At 39.9% G+C, this 22024-nt stretch overlaps 1 protein-coding gene across 1 annotated transcript; it reads right to left on the reverse strand.

The window, feature by feature from the left end:
• Positions 1 to 3: 3 nt before the first annotated feature.
• fbxw8 (F-box and WD repeat domain containing 8) lies at positions 4 to 21891 on the reverse strand. The gene is made up of 11 exons (XM_044330217.1): positions 20838 to 21891; positions 20198 to 20302; positions 19039 to 19203; positions 18728 to 18816; positions 14281 to 14438; positions 13445 to 13641; positions 13109 to 13327; positions 6908 to 7035; positions 1553 to 1726; positions 1042 to 1158; positions 4 to 516 (listed from the first exon to the last, which is right to left on the reverse strand). Exons 1-11 carry the CDS (start codon positions 21315 to 21317, stop codon positions 351 to 353), a joined length of 1998 nt encoding a protein of 665 aa, XP_044186152.1. The 5' UTR covers positions 21318 to 21891; the 3' UTR covers positions 4 to 350.
• Between the last annotated feature and the right edge of the window lie 133 nt (positions 21892 to 22024).

Genomic DNA, 22024 nt, shown 5'->3' on the forward strand with positions numbered 1-22024 from the left:
AAATGAGGTAGAAATATGACATGTTTTATTGCTGTGGTGTTGCACAGCGACACTGATTCAAATCCAGGAAGCCAAACATTAATTTAAAAAAGTCATTAATCTTTACAGTCTGTGTAACATCTGGGCAGCTGAATTCAACGTTGTAAATTAAAAAATCTATACAACAGCTGCAGATAACATACTGCCTACATATATTACATTTACAAAAAGGTTGATTTGAAACTAAGAGAATAAAATGATTAAATAAAAGGACACCGTTTGGAGAATCAAACTTATCAAGGGTGAAAAGTTTCTACTGTCCATTCAGCTATACGCTGTAATTGGATAATTACAGCATGGGAAACTTCACCTCAGTGGGATGGATGGGAACCAGACAGCCGGTCGTACGGCACCGTCAGGCCGATGTTGTAGTTGTAGCCGTAAGACTCGGTGTAATCAGACCGGCAAATGGGCAGGATGTGATCTTGGGAGGACGCGTCCTCAGAGAAGTCGTAATGGCAGATGACTCCCCTGTGTCTGAAGTAAGAAAACATTCATGTCAGCATCTTGCTTATTTCCCTTTTATGAGCAAATGTTCACATTGGATGCAAGAGTGGGGGATGAAGCACAGACGGATCATTCTGAAGTTTAAATGCTAAATCTGTTGAAAAGCATAATGCACCTTTATCTAACATAGGAGGTGGGATTATTTAAAAACTTCCTGAATTAATTCATTTATTTGGAATTTTTATTTGCACCTACAAAGCAGCCTTTAACCGTTAAGGGTGCACATGCAACAAGTTGTCGGGGAGATAAGTGATATAAGTAGCATGAGATGTCGTAACAACTATCCAATTTGTAATAACAAGGCTATTATCTAATTATTTTAACAATAGCAATGATATATTGCCTTTTGACAATATTACAAGGTTGAATTTGCTTGTATGAAACCATCATATTTCTGAGTCAGAGACTCTCTAAGCTTGGCGGGGTTGGGTGTGGAGGAGTGATCCAGGTCAAAAAAAGAAGAAGAAGAAGAAGTGTGGGAGGGAGATAAGTGACCTGCGGTGAGCTGTAAGGTCATCGTCTGTGATGCAGGCCCCCCGCGGCGACTTGTCATCAGGGATGTTGGCCGTTACCAGGGTGCTGGTGTTGAAATGTATATGCCTTACAGGATGCCTGCAACCAAGACAGAAAACAACCCTTTACATATAAAAACATAAACATAAGTCATATTGTTACTCACATATTTTTTACTTGTGCGTGTCAGTCTTTCTCTACAAATAGTTCTTGAAGCCAATGTAAAGATTCAAAAAAACACATTTGTAATTACAAAATGGGAAAACTTTCTCGGTGTTGTGATGAAATAAACACATCATTCACCTGTCTTATCTGTGGGACTTTCAATAATTTAATTAACACTCATCTCAGAGACACACACCACATGTGTTACTAACAGCGGGAGCCCAGCGACAAAAAAAAAAGAAAAAAAAGATGTGCCATCTTTGAAATCTGATAGACAACAGACATGTAACTTTTTGAAGTGTTGCTGACAGTTTGTATATCCTCCCACCTGTTGTGCATCTCCCACAGTTTAGCTCCCATCCTCGTCTCCCACACGCACACTAATCCTTCCTCTCCGCCGCTCACAATCTTCCAATCGTCAGCCTGCACCGAGGTGACGCCCAAGTGGTGGGCGTACAGAGATGCCACAGAGGAACCGCTTCGTAGGTCAAACACCCTCACCCTGAATCAGAGAAGAACAAATGCTGTTGTTACACTGAGAAATTAATTGAGAAAGTCTCAATCATCGCTTCATATTAATTAGGTTGTTCGACAAAGAAACATGTTTGTTGTTGGAAACATACTGATGTAACAAGGTGATTTTAAGTTTTAAATTTGAATATCCTTTTTGTGGATTTATCCAACACTCCAGAGTGACTTAGAATAATAACTGAAGCCAATACAATAGCATCACTTATTTCCAGCGGAGCATGGTAAATCTGGATTTCACTTCCTGCTAACAGAGACGTAGGACTCATACCAAGACCACACAAGAGAGAGTACATGAAAGAGTGCATTCATTTACAGACAGAAAGGACACTATTCACAAATTTGAAGGAAAAGAGAACTTTTCTACATCCAGCCGAGAGACCAAAGATAAATAAAAACTGACGCAGATGTTGCCGTCGCGTGCTTTAGTTCCCGCTTTATTTGCCCCAGGCTCAACCAACATTATTTCTACTATCAAACACTAGGCAAAGTTTATCATTACAGTAATACATAAATTGATAATAAAGGAAAATGTTTAGGTGTGGTATCAATATAAATGTAACAAATACAAACCCAAAACCAATTAAATGTGGAACATTTGGTGTATTAGATAATTTGATGATGGCTCAATTGTTTTTTTTTATACCAGCAGATACGAAGAAAAGGAAAAAAAAACAAAATCTGTACAATAGATTATAAATTAGAGCAGATAAATCAGAAAGTGTTAAACATGAAACAACAGGTTATTTTAAACACTGAAGAATATAAATATGAATGATAACAACAGATAAGCAAACATACTGTGACAGAGAAAATGAATTTAAACAGTATTAAAAATAGCACTGTACGCGCTATGATAAAGCTATGATAATAATGCAGAACATCCAAAGTGTCTGAGCTATTTAACTTGCTCACTATGACTTTAGAGCTGTAGATATACATACAAAACACATTGTTATGTATGTATGTATGTGAGTTATAAAAAGAAGCAATGTAAATGTTGTTGTGTAGTACAGAACATTAGTCATACCTCCACAAAAGAACTTACATGAAAATAGACAGAAACTATTTTCATATAATTCACAAAGTGGCACAAACCTGACTTTTTTTTTTTAATACAGTCAATCAAGTAAAGACTTAATTTGATGTACTGTTTTTGAGTTTGCCCACCTCTCAATCTAATGTGTAGGTTTGTTTCACTGTATCATTATTTATAATCTATGTGTTAATTATTTGTACTCAGAGATTTATTTTTGCGTTAAATTGATTTATAAATCCTACTTTGATATGAGTATTAATGCTCTCATTCATTATTATTAATATTATACCAGTATTTTTTTTGCAAATAAGAGGCAATATGAGCAGGATTTTTGCTTGGTGGGTTTCATGAGCATCACGAGCCCAAGGGACCCTCAGCTCCATCTGTTGTCATTGTGGCTTTATTGCAGCTGAAAGCATCCAGCACATGACTCCATCCAGACTCAACCTTCCTCCAAGACTTCATTACCATAATCAAATTTACTTTAGGGACTCAGACAGATTTCATTTCCACTTCCAATTTTTTTTTTTTTTAAAAGAATCAGAGTTAAATGTGTAATTTGGCACAGTGGACTTGTTGTCTGCAGTTAGTTTTGCCTGTTTAGTGGCATTACGTGATGGGAGCACACGTTTTAACAATGAGGACTGAACATTACTGGTAGACCGTAGGGAACCATAAATCTAATGTTGGAGGTAGCTCTGTCTTCAGTGAGCTGTCAGTAGCCAGACTCCTCTTCATTAATCAGGAGGAGCTCTGCCTAATAAGAGAAGTGTGGGGGAGGCTTGGAAAACTCCTGAAGAGTTAGCTTCTGAGGGTTAGACAAGACATTACTCATTATAGACAGAGGAGGATGTTTGGTGCAAACCAGTGATTTGATGATCACAAGTGGTCTTCAGCTTGATTGAAGTTTGATTTTTCAGACTAATGGACACATTAAAGGTTGAGAATAACACATTTTGACCAATTCAGCACACTATGACAAGAGTGTTATGTTTTGTTCAAGGTTTTCTGCTCTACAGACACTTCAGACTAACTGTATATTTCTCTATTCAAAATAAGGCGAAGATAAAACCATGAAGCCAGAAAAAATCCCACAACAGATATAAAAACAGTGTACATGAAAAGGCTAAAAAAAGTGGTGGGTTGAGCTAAATGCTAACATGCATCACATGGCAACACTAACTTGCTGATATTTGCACGTTAGCATGCTAAAATTAGCTAAGTAGCACTAGACACAAAATACAGCTAAGTCTGATGAGAAAGTAAACCAAACTATTTTAAAAACAAATTTTAATGAATGAATGAATGAATGAATGAATGAAGTATGATGAAACTCTGGCTTCTCTCTGGTAATTAAATAAGAAAAAGCAAGACAATTAGCTAACAACAAATAACACAACAAAGTAATGAATAAAAGCAGCACCAGGATCTAGCAGCAGTGCAAAAGTGACTTTAGTGCAGGTTTGTTAGTCTTTGGGTGTGTGTATGTGTGTGTGTCTTTTTCACTGTTGTGTGGGAGGGTTGTGATGGAAGCCACATCTCTGGGGTAAAAGCTGTTCCTCAGTCTGTTTGTTCTGGTTTTTATTGTCCTGAACCGTTTGCCGGACGGCAGTGGGTCAAGCAGGGAGTGGCCGGGATGTGTGGTGTCTCTGATTATGCTGTTTGCCTTCTTTCCAAGTCTGCTGGCATAGATGGTGTCCAGTCATGGGAGCGCCATCCCGACAACGCGCTGGGCTGCCTTCACCGCGTTATGCAGGTTCTATTTGCTCAGCAGCTGTGCAGCTGGCTTACCGCACTGTGGCACAGTTTGTCAGGATGGTTTCAACTGTGCAACTGTAGAAGTTCAGCAGCAGTTTCTGTGTGAGTTTGGCCTCTTTCAGCTTCCTGAGGAAGAAGAGTCTTTGTTGTTTTGATGTGGTGACTCCAAGGAACTTAAGGTTTTACACACTTTCCACTACTTCTCCATGTATGTGAAGGGGAAGGTGTACTCTGTCCTTAGTTCTTCTGTAGTCTATGATCATCTCTTTTGTTTTTGTGGATGATAGGTGGAGATGTGCTTACTAACTCTGACTTGCTGTGGTCGATCTGTAAGGAAGTTCATGAACCATGAGCACAGAGAGGAACCAAGGCCCAGAGTGTTCAGTTTACTGACCAGTTTATGGGGGATGGCTGTATTAAATGCAGAACTGAAGTCCACAAATAACATCCTCACATTAGTTTTAACACGATGATGCTAGGTGAGAAGTTAAGGGATCTATTCATCAACGACAAACAAGTCATCCTGAGGGGGACATTAATGTCTGTACCAAATTTCACTGCAATCAATCCAATAGTTGTCAAGACATTTCACTCAAAATCACAAATATCAATCTCAAAAGTCAGGTGGGATTCATCATCTGGGAACCATGAACATCTGTTACAAATTTAGTGCCATCCATATTGAGATATTTCTCGGTAGACATGAAAAATTCAACCTGCTGAAGGCACTAGATGAAAAGTCACAATTATAAGAATTCATCCACTGGGCACCACGGATATCTGTACTGAATTTCCTGGCAATTCATCCAGTTGGTTGAGACATTTCACTAAAAAACCAAAACTGTTGTGGTGGCACTAGAGGAAAATTCAGGGAATCATCCTCTGGGGACCATTAATATATACACAAAATCTCATGGCAATCCATTGAACAGTGGTAGACAGACAACCAACCGTCTGACTGACCATCACTGCCGTCCCTAGAGCCACACCGCTATCGCATGGCTACAAATCACCTTGAACACGCTTGAAGTTTTTAAATAAGCAGGTAAAAGTCAAGTCCAAGATGTCAGCAAAGTGGTCTCGAGGCTGGACTATACCTGTGACCAATAGCCACAGGTATGGCACTCACTATTTCTTCTCTCACTCTTACTCTATCCAGTTTTGCTCTTTGCCCACGTTTTTCCCATTTGTACAGATGTGGCATTCTTCCAGACAGCCCTTACCAAGACCCCTCATTTGCTCCCTGGATCTCGCAAAAAACAGAAGGACAAAACTCATTTGGAGGAAAAGAAGGGATGCATTAGGCTTTGGCCTTCAGCCACTCTGTTTTAGAGCCAAGATTGCGGACTGTCCCTCAGTCTCCCCCATTTCCATTTGTTCTCTACTGTGCGCTGCATCAGCTGGGGCCAAAGTGGAAGAGCCAAGCTGGGGGGTATGTGTGTGTGTGTGTGTGTGTGTCTCTGAACAAAACTACACATCTACCAGAAAGCAAAGACCAAAAGTAAAGCAGAAAAGAATTGGATAAAGACTCTTACCAATGCTTTGGCAAGAAAACAAGCATTTGAATGCTTCATTCAAAAGCTGCTGTTGAATTATTTCTTTCAGAAACAAAACAATGTTGAACATTTTCTTTTGGCACTTGACAAAAACTGAGCATTTTGGGGTTTTTTTGTACGGTTGCTACGATTCATCACTAGTAAAAAGAGAAAACAACAGGACATAAACAATATGATGTGGTCTGTCATTCGATTTAAGCCAACTACTTAACAGCCAGATGGATTGGTGCTGAATAGAAACAGCGGGGGCAGCTTTGGATGAGGACGCGCCAGGGATTTTTCGTTTCCTGCCAGCTCATGCACCGCAGCACCCGCTAACAAGTGGAGAATAGATGAGAATGGCTCTTTTGTGTGTCTTTTTCCTCATCTGGAGAGCCAGGTTAGCGATGTGGGAAGTGTGTGTGTACGCCCATGTGTGAGTACATGTATGGATGGATGGGATAAAGAAGGACAGATTGTCTTCTTCTTTACCGTCTCAGGTAATGGAGGAGAGAGACAGACAACATCTCTCTTTAAGACAAAGAATAGAAGTATTTCAATGCCTCTATCTTCTCTTTTCATCAAGCTTTTATTCTCACACACTTTCTTAACACCTGGTTCCCAGTGCAAATAGCCTCAGTGTTGCATTCTTCATCAAGTGTCATTGTGGGAAAACTATGTGACAGGCTCTCCTTTCAGTTATTTTCTCAGTTTCAAGCGACAGAGCCAAAGGCACAAAATTGTGATGTTCAAATAAATCGAGAGCGTCAGTATTGGGTGATTCTGTTCTTATGCACAATATGTGTGTGAAAGTGCGTCCTACCTCCTATCTTTGTTGCCACACACCAGCAGGTGAGGGGGGCTGTCTCTCAGATTGATGCAAGTGAAATCTCCCGGTGAGTTGCCGACGCAAACTGTCGGTTTTCCCGTCTCTACGCTGTAGACGTGGATCTGAAACGTGATAACATAACATGACACATATGCATCCGTATTATGAAATATTGAACACACTCACACACTACACTTTAGTTCATTAGTTTGGTGTAGTATGATGCACAGTGCAGTCAGAAAGTATTAGGACAATTTCAGGAAAGTGAATTTGAGGTTGCAGTCATTCGAAAAACATTATTATAAATTGTATAATAGACAAACACAACTAGCTGCAGCGATGCCAGTTAATTAAAATCATAGCAGCACTTAAATGTTAAAGCTGAAGGGGAAAAAAAAAAAAAAAAAATCAATCTATGGGCATACTACATACTACATGACCAAGATGCACACCACTGCCTCAGGCTCGGTGGCTGCAGCAAACTTTCTTCATACAAGTTACGATGATGTCATCTGGAGCTGGCCTAATTGGTCAATTAGTAGCTGGTGTTTTCTCATCCAAATGAGAACAAACAGGATAACTGCCACGCACAATTTTCTTTGAATAATTAAAACGATAAAGAAATTAAACCAAGGAGGGAAGGAGGGAGAGAAAGAGAGAGAGAGAGAGAGAGAGCCACAAAGATAAAGTTTGAAGGAAAAAAAAAAGAGCTGAATGATGTAAGCCTTGAGAGGCTGCCAGCAGTTTTTGTGTGTCCCTTATTTGGGCCAAGCAGAGCTTTAATTGTGCACCACCCCGGGGCAAAGCCCAAATCACACCGGACTTTGAAATGACAGCTTGATAGGATTTGGACAATGGAGGAGAGAGAGAGAGAGGGGGGGGGGGACGAGTGTAGAAAGAGGGAGGATGGCGCAGAAATTAGGTTCAGCCTGCTGTTCTCGATGAATCATTACAGTTTCAGGAAGATATTTTTTTAATAAATATCTGTCCACCTCGCCCACTAAAATGAAGAAATATCGCTGAGGGAGGCAAATGAGCCGTTCTGTGATGATGTTAGGGTCTGTTTAGAGAGTTCAGCAGTATGTTTTGAGCAGGAATAATCATGAGCGGGACTGTAGAGGAGTTGTTAAGTTAATGCACTCGCTGGAGACCCGCTGAGACTCGCAGACAAAAGGAACCTCTAATGGTGGCTCGTACTGGGAAGGTTAATTTAATTTATAGCTTTTAAAAAGATTAAAAAAATTGGCAATTATTGCAGCACTTTTGAGAAAATATTTTATGTTGCCATTACCCTTACGGTGGAACACATTTGGCTGAATCTGGTTTGGTTTTTGATTAATCTTGAATGTCATATCATAGACAGGGAATGGGAGACCATGTGCCATGCGGGGCCAACTGTCTGCAGGAGGGTAAATCACCTGTTTGGGATTAGTTTGAATGAAATCTTACAAACTGTTGGCCAATTCCCCAGTCTTTTCATTCACAAACACCCACATTTGAAACAAATATGGATTCATAGCTACATTTGGTTGGAGACACCATGTGAGCAAACAGAGATTAGCCGACCAGATGCACAATAATGGCGGCTTTGTGGTTTGATGGTGTTTGATATTTCTGACTAATCCAACAGGGCAGAACAGAGTGTCAAACTTTCTTACAATAACTCCACTGAGATGCTTATTTACGGTTGCTTCCCACACTTCAGAAAACACTTTCTAACACCTATACATACTACTTTCATTTTCAAATATACCGCCCTTGTATTATGACATGTATTTGTAGAGCTGTACGGGGATCTCCGCGAACGAAAAAGAAGCAAAACTAGTCACAAACACCAGTTTAGTTGTGTTTCTTTACTCATTAGTGGTTTGTGGTTAGAAGCTGTTGACCAAACTAATAAACCAATTTAAGTAATTCAAGTAATCATCCACTGACACAACTAAAACTCTGAAACCATGTATCGGTATTTTAACTTCCTGAACAGCATTATCTGGATGTTTAAGATGCTATGATAAGTGTTTGAGAGTGTTGCATTCTGGATCGGAGGCAGTCTTGTGGTATAATTAGGTGCCTAGCAGGGGAACGGCCCCAAGGAGACACCCACAAATAATAGATTCTACCTAACGGCTGGTGTTAGGCTTTGTATTTAATGTGGTTTTCGGGGGATGTTTTTGTCATCACTCCCCAGTCTCTGCTGTGCTTTGTATGCTTGAAGGGAGTGACAAGGTCAGAACCTTCTGTTGACGCCAAATATCAACTATTCATATAACGTTCTGAGCCACGCGGCTGAAAAAGTAACAAAATGCATGACCTTGTGCAGTCAGTCACTGCTGCACTCGCGCATGACAGACTTGCTGGTTGCTGCGACATTAAAATAATTGATTTTATTGAGATATCTTGATTATATGGTTGAGTAAAATCCAAAACAAGTCATTTTACATCCGTCCATGAATCGATGGACTGACTGAGACAATAATTCCAGTCATTCATACATATATTCAACTCATCCTTATGCAACCGCTGCACTGTTCACCTGAAAACTCCACTTTAACCGCAGCGATCACTTGCTGCTACGACTGCTGCTGTGGTTTATATAGCATTCTCCCAGCATTTAATAATCCCACGTCCACCCCGGCATCCACCTGTAGGCTTTAACTCTACGTTCACATGGGAGTGATTTTAACATCGTCACTCCCCGATCACTGCTGTGTTGACCTTGCTACTTGCTCACATAATATTCCCTCCCATATGAGCTGGATGACTGAAATTACCTGCTGAGTCTTGCTCAAAGAAGAGTTATCTGGATAATATTGCTGAGTAAAACCCAGAAAGGTTTGTTTTACATTATGTTACTGACACCCTGATCTTGATCCATGGCAATACTTCAAACCATCCTTCGTTTTTCATACATACATACTGTACATCAAACCACTAATTCAGCTTTGCATGCGTCCATCCAGCCCTCTGAACCTAATGCAATGAGAGGCTGACAGGTTTTCTGACAGCACTTGTGCTCTGTGGTGGGTCCACTGCAATGGATGGATAGCTTGCCAGTGGAGATGCCAGCTTATGTTGAATGCCCAACCACAAGCTGGGTGGATGCCTGGGTGCCCCTGGTCCACTGGCAAGAAGGAGACGAGTAGTAATGAGGATCTGGAGACTGGCTTCGACCACACAATTACACACAGCCCCCGTTGACGACACCGACAAAAACGGGGAAGGCTAAAAAGACAAATCCACGAGCTGAACGATATCAAATGCCAAAATATGAGACAGAATCTTCTATATCATGGACACAAAACTGCTTTTGTGCTTTTAAGTTATCAGACTTTGTGACAAAACTGCAGCAAACTCAGTGATCACTACAGAGTCTAAACCAAGTAGACAAAAAAAAACACGGTAATGCGGTTGAGTTCATCTTAATTAAAATACCGCAAATGAAAAATGTTTCACTCCTCTGCGGAGTGAGAAGTTTGAGTAGACTTCCTCGGATGCCACCTCCATGCATTTGTGACAGATTTTTAATGAAGCATATGTTTTCTTAAAACATGTTTGGCATCACTAACTGTTGCAGCCGATTCATGTTTTGACTTCTTCACAGTATGAAATTGCTGTTCGAAGCGTGACGAGAGTGACAGACAGATTAATTAAATTTGTAAAATATTTTTTAATTACCGAGAGAGGTGTGCTAATCATGAGTTGGCATAATTTAGACGGGGAGTTTGGACTGAGCTCGCTATGGAAACAGGAAAGTTAGAGAGACTTTTGGTGCGTCTGTGCTGCAATTAAAATGAATCCAATTTAAAATGACTAGGAAAGACACGGCTGTTAAATGATGGAGACAAACAATATTATTTCAGCTGGAAGATAAATTTATTCATATAAACATCACAAAACTGCTACTTTTCACATGTTTTTATTATTATATTTTTATTATAACTTTTTTATATGGAATACCTGTTTCTTTCTTAATATTGTTTATGAAATGCTTAACAATAAATATCCCACAGCAGATACAGATTAACTAACTTGCCTCTTTTTTTTTTGCCTTTGCATTGCAACAGCTTTGTGTTATGATGCGGTAAGGCTGACATCCCTCCCTGCTACTCTCTCCTTGCTCCACTGTGTGGTGCTTTAGTGCTGCCACTGAATTGGTGAGAGCCGTGCTAAAAGTGTATCATCTGTGCTTTTCTAATAGGGGTGATGTCAGTGGAGCAGCTTTGCCAAAGACCTTTCAATCACAGATTGCTGCACAGACACAAAGCCTGCTCAGGTGCTACTTTGCTGCTCTGAAGCTACCACTTGTCCGGTCTCTAAGGTAAACCGCATCAGTTTTTTATGTTAAAAAAATATACAATTACTTTTTTATGCAGCTTTCTGTTTTATCTTTGCACATCGGTGAAAGCCAAGTTGACAAAGTTCACTTGAAAAATATGATGACTGCTCCGTAGGTGCTTGCTGATCCCGACAGAATACTTTGTCTCATGGCTATTTGTACTTTGTAAGTAAAGTCTAAGAGTCAATTAGGCGCACGGGGGCCTTAGAAACGTAGTATTATTAGAAGCAAACAGATGCATCTTGGGGACCAACAGTTGATCAAAGTACACATAGAGACTATAGTAATTAAGGGCAGAGCCCACAGAGGACTTGACGCTATTTAGGCTAGCTATTTCTACTATAAATAAATCCCCTACAGACACATAATTTTCATTTCTGATGGGTCTCAAGGGTCTAGAGGGACAGAGAGTAATAGTGATCACACTGCCGAGAGAACCAGTTTACTTTTACACCGAGAACAATCTTTGTTTGCAACGCATCTAAAATTCAAACTAAACACACGAAAAGGCAGGAGGCGTCTGTTCTCCAAAAAGTTTTATTCCATTTCAAGGACAACAGGTAAGACGCGTATTTCAGCTGTAAATCAAAAACTCACTTCTCTCCCCTCGATCAATTGTATTCCTAAAAGAAAACATGTTTCATTTCATTTGAGAAAACCACATTATTCACCTTGTATAATCTCCCATTTCTTCATTATGCACCTGTTGAGAGTACAAGTGACCTCGTTAACTCTATTGGAAACCTTCCATTTCAATTTTGGAAGGTGTTGGTAGCATTTCTCTTACAATACGACTAGAAGAGACTTCCAGGGTTTTACAGTCTAGTTTGTCAGCATTCAAGGAGGTTTTGTTTAGATTTGTTTGTCTTCCTCGGATGCTTCAATGACACTGAGCACAAAAGAGGCCTTGATACAGCTCCATCAATTCCATTAACACGCAAACACTAGATAGTTATTTCGTAAACATACTAGAGTGCTATTCACAATAGACTAGATAGAATAGATCATCATCATCACAATATGTGAATGGATGGCAGCATGTGGTTCAATTAGCATTCAAATAACATTGCTAGTTTCCTAGCTATGGTAAAAAATATGGTTTAGACTTTCAGCTTAAATTACTGCATAAATTAGCAGATGAGAGTAATATTAACATTACATGGGTATTATTATTATTATTATTACACTGTGCATCATAACAATTTACCTCTCCTTTTTACGAATCTATTTTATTTCATATATTTTTGGGGGCATTTTATGCCTTTATTATAGGGACAGTGCAGAGATGACAGGAATTGAAGGGAGTGATGGAGGGTGACGTGCAACAAAGATCTGCAGCTGGATTCGAACCACGGACGTTTTAGTTATATGGCATGTATTTTAACCAGTTAGCTACCGGGGCGTGCCCTTCTTTGCAAGTTTTATTTGTTGTCGTGGACACAAATATTTTGTTTTCTGGACTTCCAGAGGTTTAATTCAGAGTTCTTAAACCTTGAGGTGCACACAGAGAAATGTGAGGGCTCAATTCCCCCCCCCCCCCCCCCCCCCCCCCAGACTAATTTGTTTTTATAAAAGGAAATGTACAAATTCACAAGACAACCTGACAATTCTCTATTTGCTAGGATTATAAGAAAGGGATCAAAACGGTGCAACAGGCCAGAAAAGTTTGAGAAACACCGTTATAATATATAAAAGTCTTACTCTACTGCAGGAGATGGGTCAAGAGAAGCCAACTAACATGCTCTTGTGTATGAGGACAGGTCTATCAATGTCACTGCAATTTTCTGAACACTAATAGACATTAGACATACTCACATGTTAATATTTCAATAGAAACGGTACAGAGAAACTAAACCCACCTTGTTGCCTCCATCGTGCATGGCCCAGCCAGTGCGCTTCACCCCAAACGCAACATTGGAGTCAGAAGCATCCAGACAGGTGACGGGATGACCGTAGACTGAGTGAAGTGTCCTTGGCTCCTCCTCCAGAGGGTCCAACAGGTACACGGCCTCTCCTGCTGCCAGGGCCGCCAGCGGGCACTGCTGCTTCCTGCCTGGCACCAAAACAAGGCTTTCTACCTGTCATACAGAACAGATGGAGGCACACTTTACTTTACTTAAACAGTAGTAATATCCTAGTACACTTTCTAGCCAGAACCTATAACGTCACAACAGGAATCAAACTGTCTGACTTACAGTCTTGGGTAGCTGAACCTGGCAGAGCGTCCTCCAGTAGCCGCGATCATCGGCACGGTCGAGTCGAACATCTGACCCAGCAGCGGAGCCCAGGACGGGACTGTCGGGGCTCAGGGCCAGGGCCTGGATCCTCCCTGGAATCTGGTAGTGGTGGATGGGCTCTCCGCCTGTCTCTGTGCTCCACAGGTCCACACAGCCTATACCCATGACAGTGAAACACAGTACCTAAGTCCTTAATACCTGCACTGATTTAATCCCTACGCAGAGAATGAGGGAAAACACAGAACGCAGAGCAGAGGAAAAGATGTAGTTGTGCATCTAACCAGCTAGGCAGGCTTTATTCAGATCATTTCAGAGACTAAATATTACCCACATTCATATTTTGATCCTTTAACAAGACACACAGCTATGCTAGCAGTTCTGTGAGGCTGTACTTGGGCACGGTGGTGTTTTGAGCTAAATGCTAACCTTAGCATGCTAACGAAGTACAGTTGGGAATGTCGTTAGTTTTGGTTGTAAAGCACAGTATTGGAAAAAATTAAATTTAGACCAGATGATGGCACTGGATGAATAGCCCAATATTTCTGAAGACATTTCACTAAAAGCCAAAAATGTCAACCTGCTGGATGCGCTAGAGGAAAAGTCAGAGGATCACCAAAGTCAATAAGAATCATCTTGTGAGGATCATGAATGTCATGGCGATCCATCAAATAGTCATGAGATATTTTAGTCCAGACTGACATTGCCACCACTAACATGGCTATAACATAAGGAAATATAATGAATATGTTTATGACTCTGATGCCTTTCTATCATCAGAAAGTAAACATGCTTACCATCTTCATAAGCAGCCGCAGCCACTGTGCTGTTGACTTGGACATGAGTAACATGAGGTCTGGGGTTCGTGTTAGCCGACAGACGGTTGGCCTTCAGGTAGGAGGCTGCCGAGTCCCAGTGCAGCGTATCCCACAGCCTGACATCACCAGACGTGTACCTGATGTACATACAAGCACAGGTCACATTTACACACATAATTCAAATATTTAGAGAAGAAATAAAAAAAAAGGCTTTCAAATTTAATAGCAGAATTGTTGTCCATTTTCCATCACAGGCTGAGAAATTTGTCAGATGTCACCCTCTCCCTGCTGAATCATTTCTCCCTCTCTCACACTTTCATCCTTTGCTCACTCTGACTTGTTGTTCTTTTATTCTCTAATATCTTTGTTACATGATCTTTTGAGGATTACAGGGGTTTTGTTTTGGCGGAACAATTCTGATTATTTCACCCTTTACTATCAGTGGCTTGTAGGGACAGTGATCTACAGCAGGAAGTGAAGGTTATCTTATCAATGCACCCACTTTAAATCTCTACAGTTCTGGGAACTCTTATGCAGTTATAAAATATTGAGTGTATGACTTCATTCACTCCATTACAAAGATGTTTTTAGAGGAAATGATATGAATTATACAGATGACAGAATGGTAACTTAATGCAGGGATTTTTCATTTTCTTTAATGTTGCAACATTTAGCAGCTTTACACATGAATATATACGATCAATTGTGATACCTTGGTATTATTACATCATATTTGAGATCAGGTCTGTAACTGATAATTATTGTCATATTGGTTAATCAAAAGTTAAAATAAAAGTTAAAAAAAAAGCCACTCACAATTTCCTAAAAGTCAATGTGAGGTATTCATGTTATAGCATATTGTTTTGTTTAACCAACAGTCCAAATTTGCAATAATATAAAACAGAGAAATGTAGCAAACTATCAGGTTTGAGAAGCTGTAACCGGGGAACGTGTGCATTTTGCACGACAACAACAAATTCATTTCCTGTCGATCGACAAACTGAGTTATCGACAATCGGTTTCAGCAGAAGTTTAGACAACTGGAACCTTCTACCTCACATTAAAAGCCTTGTTTCTCAAAAGTCCTGTCTTGAGCTGAGAGTATTAGTCGATTAATTGATTACTCGATTAACAGAAAATTAATCGGCAGCTATTTTGATAAATGAATAATCGTTTCGGTCATATTTTAAACTAAAATGCAAAAACTTTGCTGGTTTCTGCTTATAAAAAGATGATGATTTGATGTGTTTCTTCGTCATACATGATAGTTAACTGAATATCTTTTGGTTCTGGACAAAACAAGACATTTGAAGACGTCACCATCGGCCCCGAACTGTGACATTTTACAGACAAAACAATTAGTCGGGAACATAATCGGCAGATAATCGATAATGAATATAATCACATTAGTTGCAGCCTTACTCTTGTTGCAAAGACAATCATTGCTTCTTTAGACATTTGCTTTTCTCTCTCTCTCTCTTTAAAATGAAGATAAAGCTTAAAAGAAGTGGGATTCTTCCATCAGCCTCGCTCTTTTCCTCAACTTGATATTACAAAAAACAAAAAGTTTTTTGCTCTGTTTTCATTTGTGTGAGCTGAACTGTTCACCTGATAGCCACAGAGCAGCCGCTTTCTCTGCTTTCAAGCAAACCAACAGACTCTTTTACAACGCGGCAAAACCAGCAGAGGTCAACAGAGGTCGCCGATCTCTTCAAGTTCGCATTAATTATACAATTGCCTCATAAAGTATGTGATCAATCTTAAAAATACTACATGTTGCACCCTTACAATCACATTGTATCCTGCACCATTCAGCAGGCTAGACCGTGACCTTCTCCTGCTCTGGTATGACCTCACCTCATCCTGTGTTTTTTTCCCCCTTTAGTGAGAAAACACCGTCTTTATCTCCCAACAACAAAGTCACCCCCTTGAACTCAACAGGCTTCTGTTCTGTTCTCGACCCCCCTCCCCCTCTCCTTCTTTCCCTTTGCTCTTCGCCCGAGTCAGTGAGCTCTCGCTGCAGGAGACGACAAACTGCTAGCGTTACCACCTCCACAGATACCATCATGTCTGAGCAAGTATCCGCCTCGCAGCGAGAGTGTGTGACACAGTGACAGTGAGTGTGACAGAGGGTGTGCATGTGCTTGTGCCTGTGTGTGTGTGTGTGTGTGTGTGTGTGTGTTTGCCATAGCAGGGTTTGGCAGGAAGTAAACAATAGAAATACGCACTTTCACTTAATTAGTACATCTCCTCAGTGCCAACTATCGACAGGATGATGATGCTGAATCTCATCCAAGTAATTTGTTCAAACTTTTGCGTACAGAAAACTTTTGTGCACTGATTACTGCGATTTCATGCGAGGTCTCACCAGACTCGGCCTGTATGTCAACCGTGCGACTCCAAGACATGTCGGGTTAATGAGACAATGTCTCCTGTTGCCTCCCATGAGCCAAAATCTCATTCCAGTTGTTTTCTAATAAGATTTTGTGGATGCAATTGAATCATTCTTGATTTCTCTTAATTGCTATTGATTCTTTTCTAGTTAAACAAATCCAAATACTTTCACTTAGCTGAATTACCCCTAAAGAACCAATAATGGGAAAAGTATTGATGTTGTAAATTTGTTAATAGCTATGGTATATTAAAAAAAAAGAAGGATTTAAGAGTATGCTCACATGTTGCAAAGTGCTTTATTTCATCTCTAGACTGTTTTGGCACAATGTGTCCTACGTCTGCTCACATGAAAACATACAAACACACCGTTGTCTCCAGTGAGACGCAGCGGGACTGATGGGAATCTAATCACAGTATTCCCCTGGAGACCCTGCACACGTCCTCACGGGCGGTCCATCAGGTCGGTCTGGGCCCTCACAATCTATCACTGTCTCAGCTCTGTCGTTTCAGAGCACATACAGCACATCTCTATACCCCCCCCTCACCAACTGTTGCCTTTAGTAAGGGTGTAACAATATGTTGTGGGAGAGTAAAATGTGACCGTATACATTGTGGATATTGTACGTAAGGTGCTAACTTTTGTTTGCATAAAAAAAAACCAGACAGTGCAATTAAACGTCATCTACTGACACTTTCTGATGTCTCAACTGTTGCCTGAAAATGTTGACAAGCTTATAGCTTAAAAACTGTCCTTCTCCAGACATCTGAAAATGTTTAAATTGGGGTTTGTAACCAAATAAGGTGTTTGGAGAAGGTTACTCATGACCATGTTCACAAATATCGCTCTATTCTTACCTGACAATCTTTATCGCTCTGTTTACTTTTTGAGAAATAAAGATCTGCTTGTCAAAAATATTTTTTTCAATTCAATACTTTTTCCAATTTAACAGATTATTTAGGACAACAGTTTTTGCATGCTTCATTAAACCCGATAAGAAAAGTTTTAAGTAAAAAAAGAAACAGAACCTTTGCACATTTTATCCCTTGGAGGGAATATTCAATAATTTATTGAGGTCAGTTTTTTTCTCTCCATCTCTGTTTAAAATAATAATGTGTGTGAATCAAACACTGGACACTGTTACGAATCAATGAGCCTTGTGCATCAATGTTTTTTTTTCTTCTCTTATATTTGTTCTTGCACAAATAAGACAAGGTGGAATTCAACAAACTCTCTTAACGGTGCTCATGAGATGTGATCAGTAGCGTATTCCACACCCTTAAAATTGCCATATAAGGCTCAAGTTCTGCAAAGATCCCAAAGAGTAAAAACACTGAAACAAAATATGCCAAATCTAAAAACCTTTTAAATTAAATTGGCAGCCATGACGATGAAAATATGGTTAACGGAACATAAATTTTGCATCAAGTTTGTGACATTTATATATTACATTATTTGTTCATTTTGGCATCATATTTACACTAATTCAGATTATAAATAATTAGATTAGGACGTTATAATTGTAAGTCAAACAAGTGTTTCTCCCCAGAGAAGAAAGGCAGAGATGATCTATTCATGAATTTCGTTCGTACTTAAGAAAAAATTCTGAATACGAGAAAAATAATGAATGATTTTCTTAAATCACTTGTACCTGCGTTTTGAAAACAAATCTGTTTGTACAAGCGCTTCTTGCACGAAGCCCGATGTTTTTCCTCTCAACTTTGTGTTGATAGATGTATTTCTGCAGCTGGTGCAATTTTCTTTGTACTACACTAACCTTTTTTTTTTTATCAATTATTACCACTTTTGCAGCTGCTAGAAACTTAAAATGCATACTTCCTCAGAACAACCTACCTTGTGGTTGTCATGGTCCTATATATACACATCTAGTCATCAATCACAAGTGTTATTAATATGCCAACATTTATTATCAGGAGACATAAAACCGAAGAATGACACAGAAAACAGATGAATTCAGAGGACGATAGCAGTTAACAGCTTCATTCAGTAAACATCAGATGTCAGAAAACTCACCCAGCCAAGACAAAGTTGTCACAGGAGCTGACGTCACACAACACCTTCCCCAGCTCGAACTGCAGCTGACTGATGGATCCCACTCGATTCTAGACAGAAAACAAGTGTCATCTGTTTTAAAAACTAAAAAGATTAAAAAACATAGCATTTTCCATTGTGAGAATTTAGACCTGCCATTATGTTAAGATCCAATTTTGTTTTTCCGTTGCACTGCACCAATTTTTACCCAGAAAAACCTGATATACAGGCACTGTATTTTAGGGAACTTAGTGATTCTGATTCACCACAGTCACATCACCGATCATGCCCACCTTCCAGTTGGAGCGCACAGTTTTGGCCGAGTTCCTGCAGTCTCTCAGCGTGCTCTTCCAGCAGGGGGAGTCAGCCACGCTGGCATCCTGATGGTAGCCTTCCCCCACACACATCTTGAACCACAGAACGCTGTCCTCTGCAAGGACTCTCCATGCCCTGCTCACCTGGGAGGAGATTGGACAGTGTAACTGTGAGGATTGAGTCAGCATACATTACAAGCTTGCATCACTTAATTTATTTGTGCTTAACGAGCCCGGCTGGCTGCCAAATGGACTCCGTGCAACATGTGCAGTAAGTCTGCCACACAGAATGTCATTTATTAATCTATACCAGTTTAAGATTACATTTGGTATTAAAGCTGCTCTAAGCAATTCTGCATGTCGGGGGGAAATGTGTGGTAAATTAAATTTAAAGGACTTCACTACAAAGAACTCTCAAACATGATTATCAGCAAGCTGCACACAGTGTGATCGCTTTACAGGAAAGGATACTAAAGGGATAAGAGAGACAATAAAAGTATTTTTTTTTATTGCTGTAGTGCAGGTTTTCTGCTATTTAGGAGTTTTTATTTGTCGTTTAATTTGCACAAGAATATTTCTATCAAAACTCATTTGTGCAGCCTGAAACTGTCAGTGTAAAGCAGCAGTGGTTCCAACATCTTTTAGTGGATAGAAAGAAAAAAATATTGTCAGTAATATAAATATTATTTTGATAATCAGTTAATTATTGATGTAATTTTTCAAGTAAAAATGCCAAACATTGTCTGGTTCTAGCTTCTCAAATGTGAGGATTTGCTGCTTTTCTTATTTTATGTGATAGCAAATTTAATATCCTTGAATTTTAGACCATTGAAAGGAAAAAAACAAGCGATCTGAAGATGTTGACTGGGGCTTTTGGAAATTGTGAGTTATTCTATAGACCAAACAATTAATCAAGAAAATATCTGGCAACTTCTAGAGAGCTGAAGAGTTAGACGGATCCAGTATTTTAGAAGAAAAAACAGATAATAGGGAAAAGTTTGCAAAATTACTTAACGAGCTGTTAGTTTAATATCTTATCATGTACAAAATAAGGTGAATCTATGGCAATTGGTTTGAGGTGAGGCTTATTCTTTGCTTTATGTAGACACACTAGAGTAGTTTTACCACGTCCACTTACCTGAGCACATCGACCTAGCTCGGTACAGTTGAGATACTGGAATATCTTCAGGGCCAACTCATATGGCAACTCGATATCAAAGAAGGGAATGTCATTCACCTCATTCTGTGACAGAGATAATAAATAACAGACATCATTCACTGAGCTGATTATGATGATGGTGCCGTCTAAGGCCTGACTGATACTGGATTTTTGGAGCTGATGCCGATATCAGGGAGTAAAAAAATTCCGATATTGATATAGGCTATCGGCCGATAATCTTATACATAAACACACATTTTTTTGCAATGATCCCTCAAATATGGTTATCAAAAAACACTTGTGACAAAGGTATGTAATGGAGACATGAAATGGAAAAATGAAATCAGTGAACTAAAATAGTAAACTTCCCTAGGAATTTAGTAATTATAAATAACTGTTAATTAAAAACATACAACAAAAAAACATATGTAATTATATATTAAACCTGAGTTTAAAAAAAGGATCAAACATGCATAAAATGCTGCCTATATAATATAAAAAAATATCGGCACATATCGGACCATATCTACACCGATATCACTATATCGGTGATAAGCCGATATCAGCCGATAATATCTACTGTCCATCCTCTTCATCATTATCATTATCATTATCATACCAGATCCTGAATGAGTTGCTCCACCAGCTCCTTGTCTTTCTTGGCCTTTCTCTGAGGCTGCTGTTGCTGTTGCAGGGACGCCCTGCAGACATCTGTCATGTTATGATACTGTCTCTTCCTCCTGCTCCTCTCTTCCTGAATCCTGTCCAGCAACGGACTAGTCCTCCCATCCAGCAAACTACGTGCAATGGACACATACTCAGGTTGATCCTCTGACTCTGCTTCAGCCTCCCCACTTCCTCCACCAACACGTCCCTCATCCTCAGTGCAACCAGCTGATTTTGAAGGACTGCAGGCCTCAGTCTGCCCTTTGCTGGGATTTTTTAAGTCTTCAAAATATCTATTTTTCGAGTCTCTGTGACCAGACTGACCAGGAGTACTCCTGGAGGGGGAAGCAGCAGAAACAAGTCGCTGCTCCTCTTTTTTACTCGTTAATTCTCGTTTCCAACACTCCCTGAACGCAGCAAGTTCGTCGGCCATATTTTTTCAAACATCGCTGACAAAATACAACATGACAGTGTTAGAAAGCGGTGTATCTTGCATGTTTTTCTTGTGTGAAACTATCGAGGGAAGCCACAGTTCGGCACCGGCGCAAAATAAGCACACGTCCTCCTCTATAAACAGTCCGATGAGGGACACGACGCTGCGGTACATAAGTTCCGCATGTTTTTAATTCCGCAGTTTTATTATGGACGCGGCAGTTCTCAGTTTTTGCGACCACAATTGGTAATTGTTGTGACTATTAAGAAAGACAAATAATGTTCCATGTCGATGGGATTGTCATATTTGATAATAATACAAAATAAAATTTTAAAAACAGACAAAAGAACACAATGTGCCAGAACAACAAAAGACTCCTCAGATCAAACCAGACATGAGAGATTCAGTTAACAATTGCATCTCTCTTTTGGGAAAAGATGATGTAAACCCCACACCATGTGACACTGTGATGAATAATACAGTAGCGAGAGAGGGAGAGAGAGGGAGAAAGGGAGAGAGAGGGAGGGCAAACACACTTAAGGTTTGATGAGGGAAGAGAAGGAGGGTCATATATCCTCAAGACTTCAAGAGAAAAGAGTCAAGAACACACAGCTGGTCGTTGAGTGAGAGAAGATGTGTTGGCTGCCGATAGAGCAGCCTCTGCTCCTGCCGGGAGACTCCAGCTGCAGCGCCCGCAGACCCTCGCC

This window comes from Thunnus albacares, chromosome 2 (assembly GCF_914725855.1).
Source record: "Thunnus albacares chromosome 2, fThuAlb1.1, whole genome shotgun sequence".
Lineage (NCBI taxonomy): Eukaryota > Metazoa > Chordata > Actinopteri > Scombriformes > Scombridae > Thunnus > Thunnus albacares.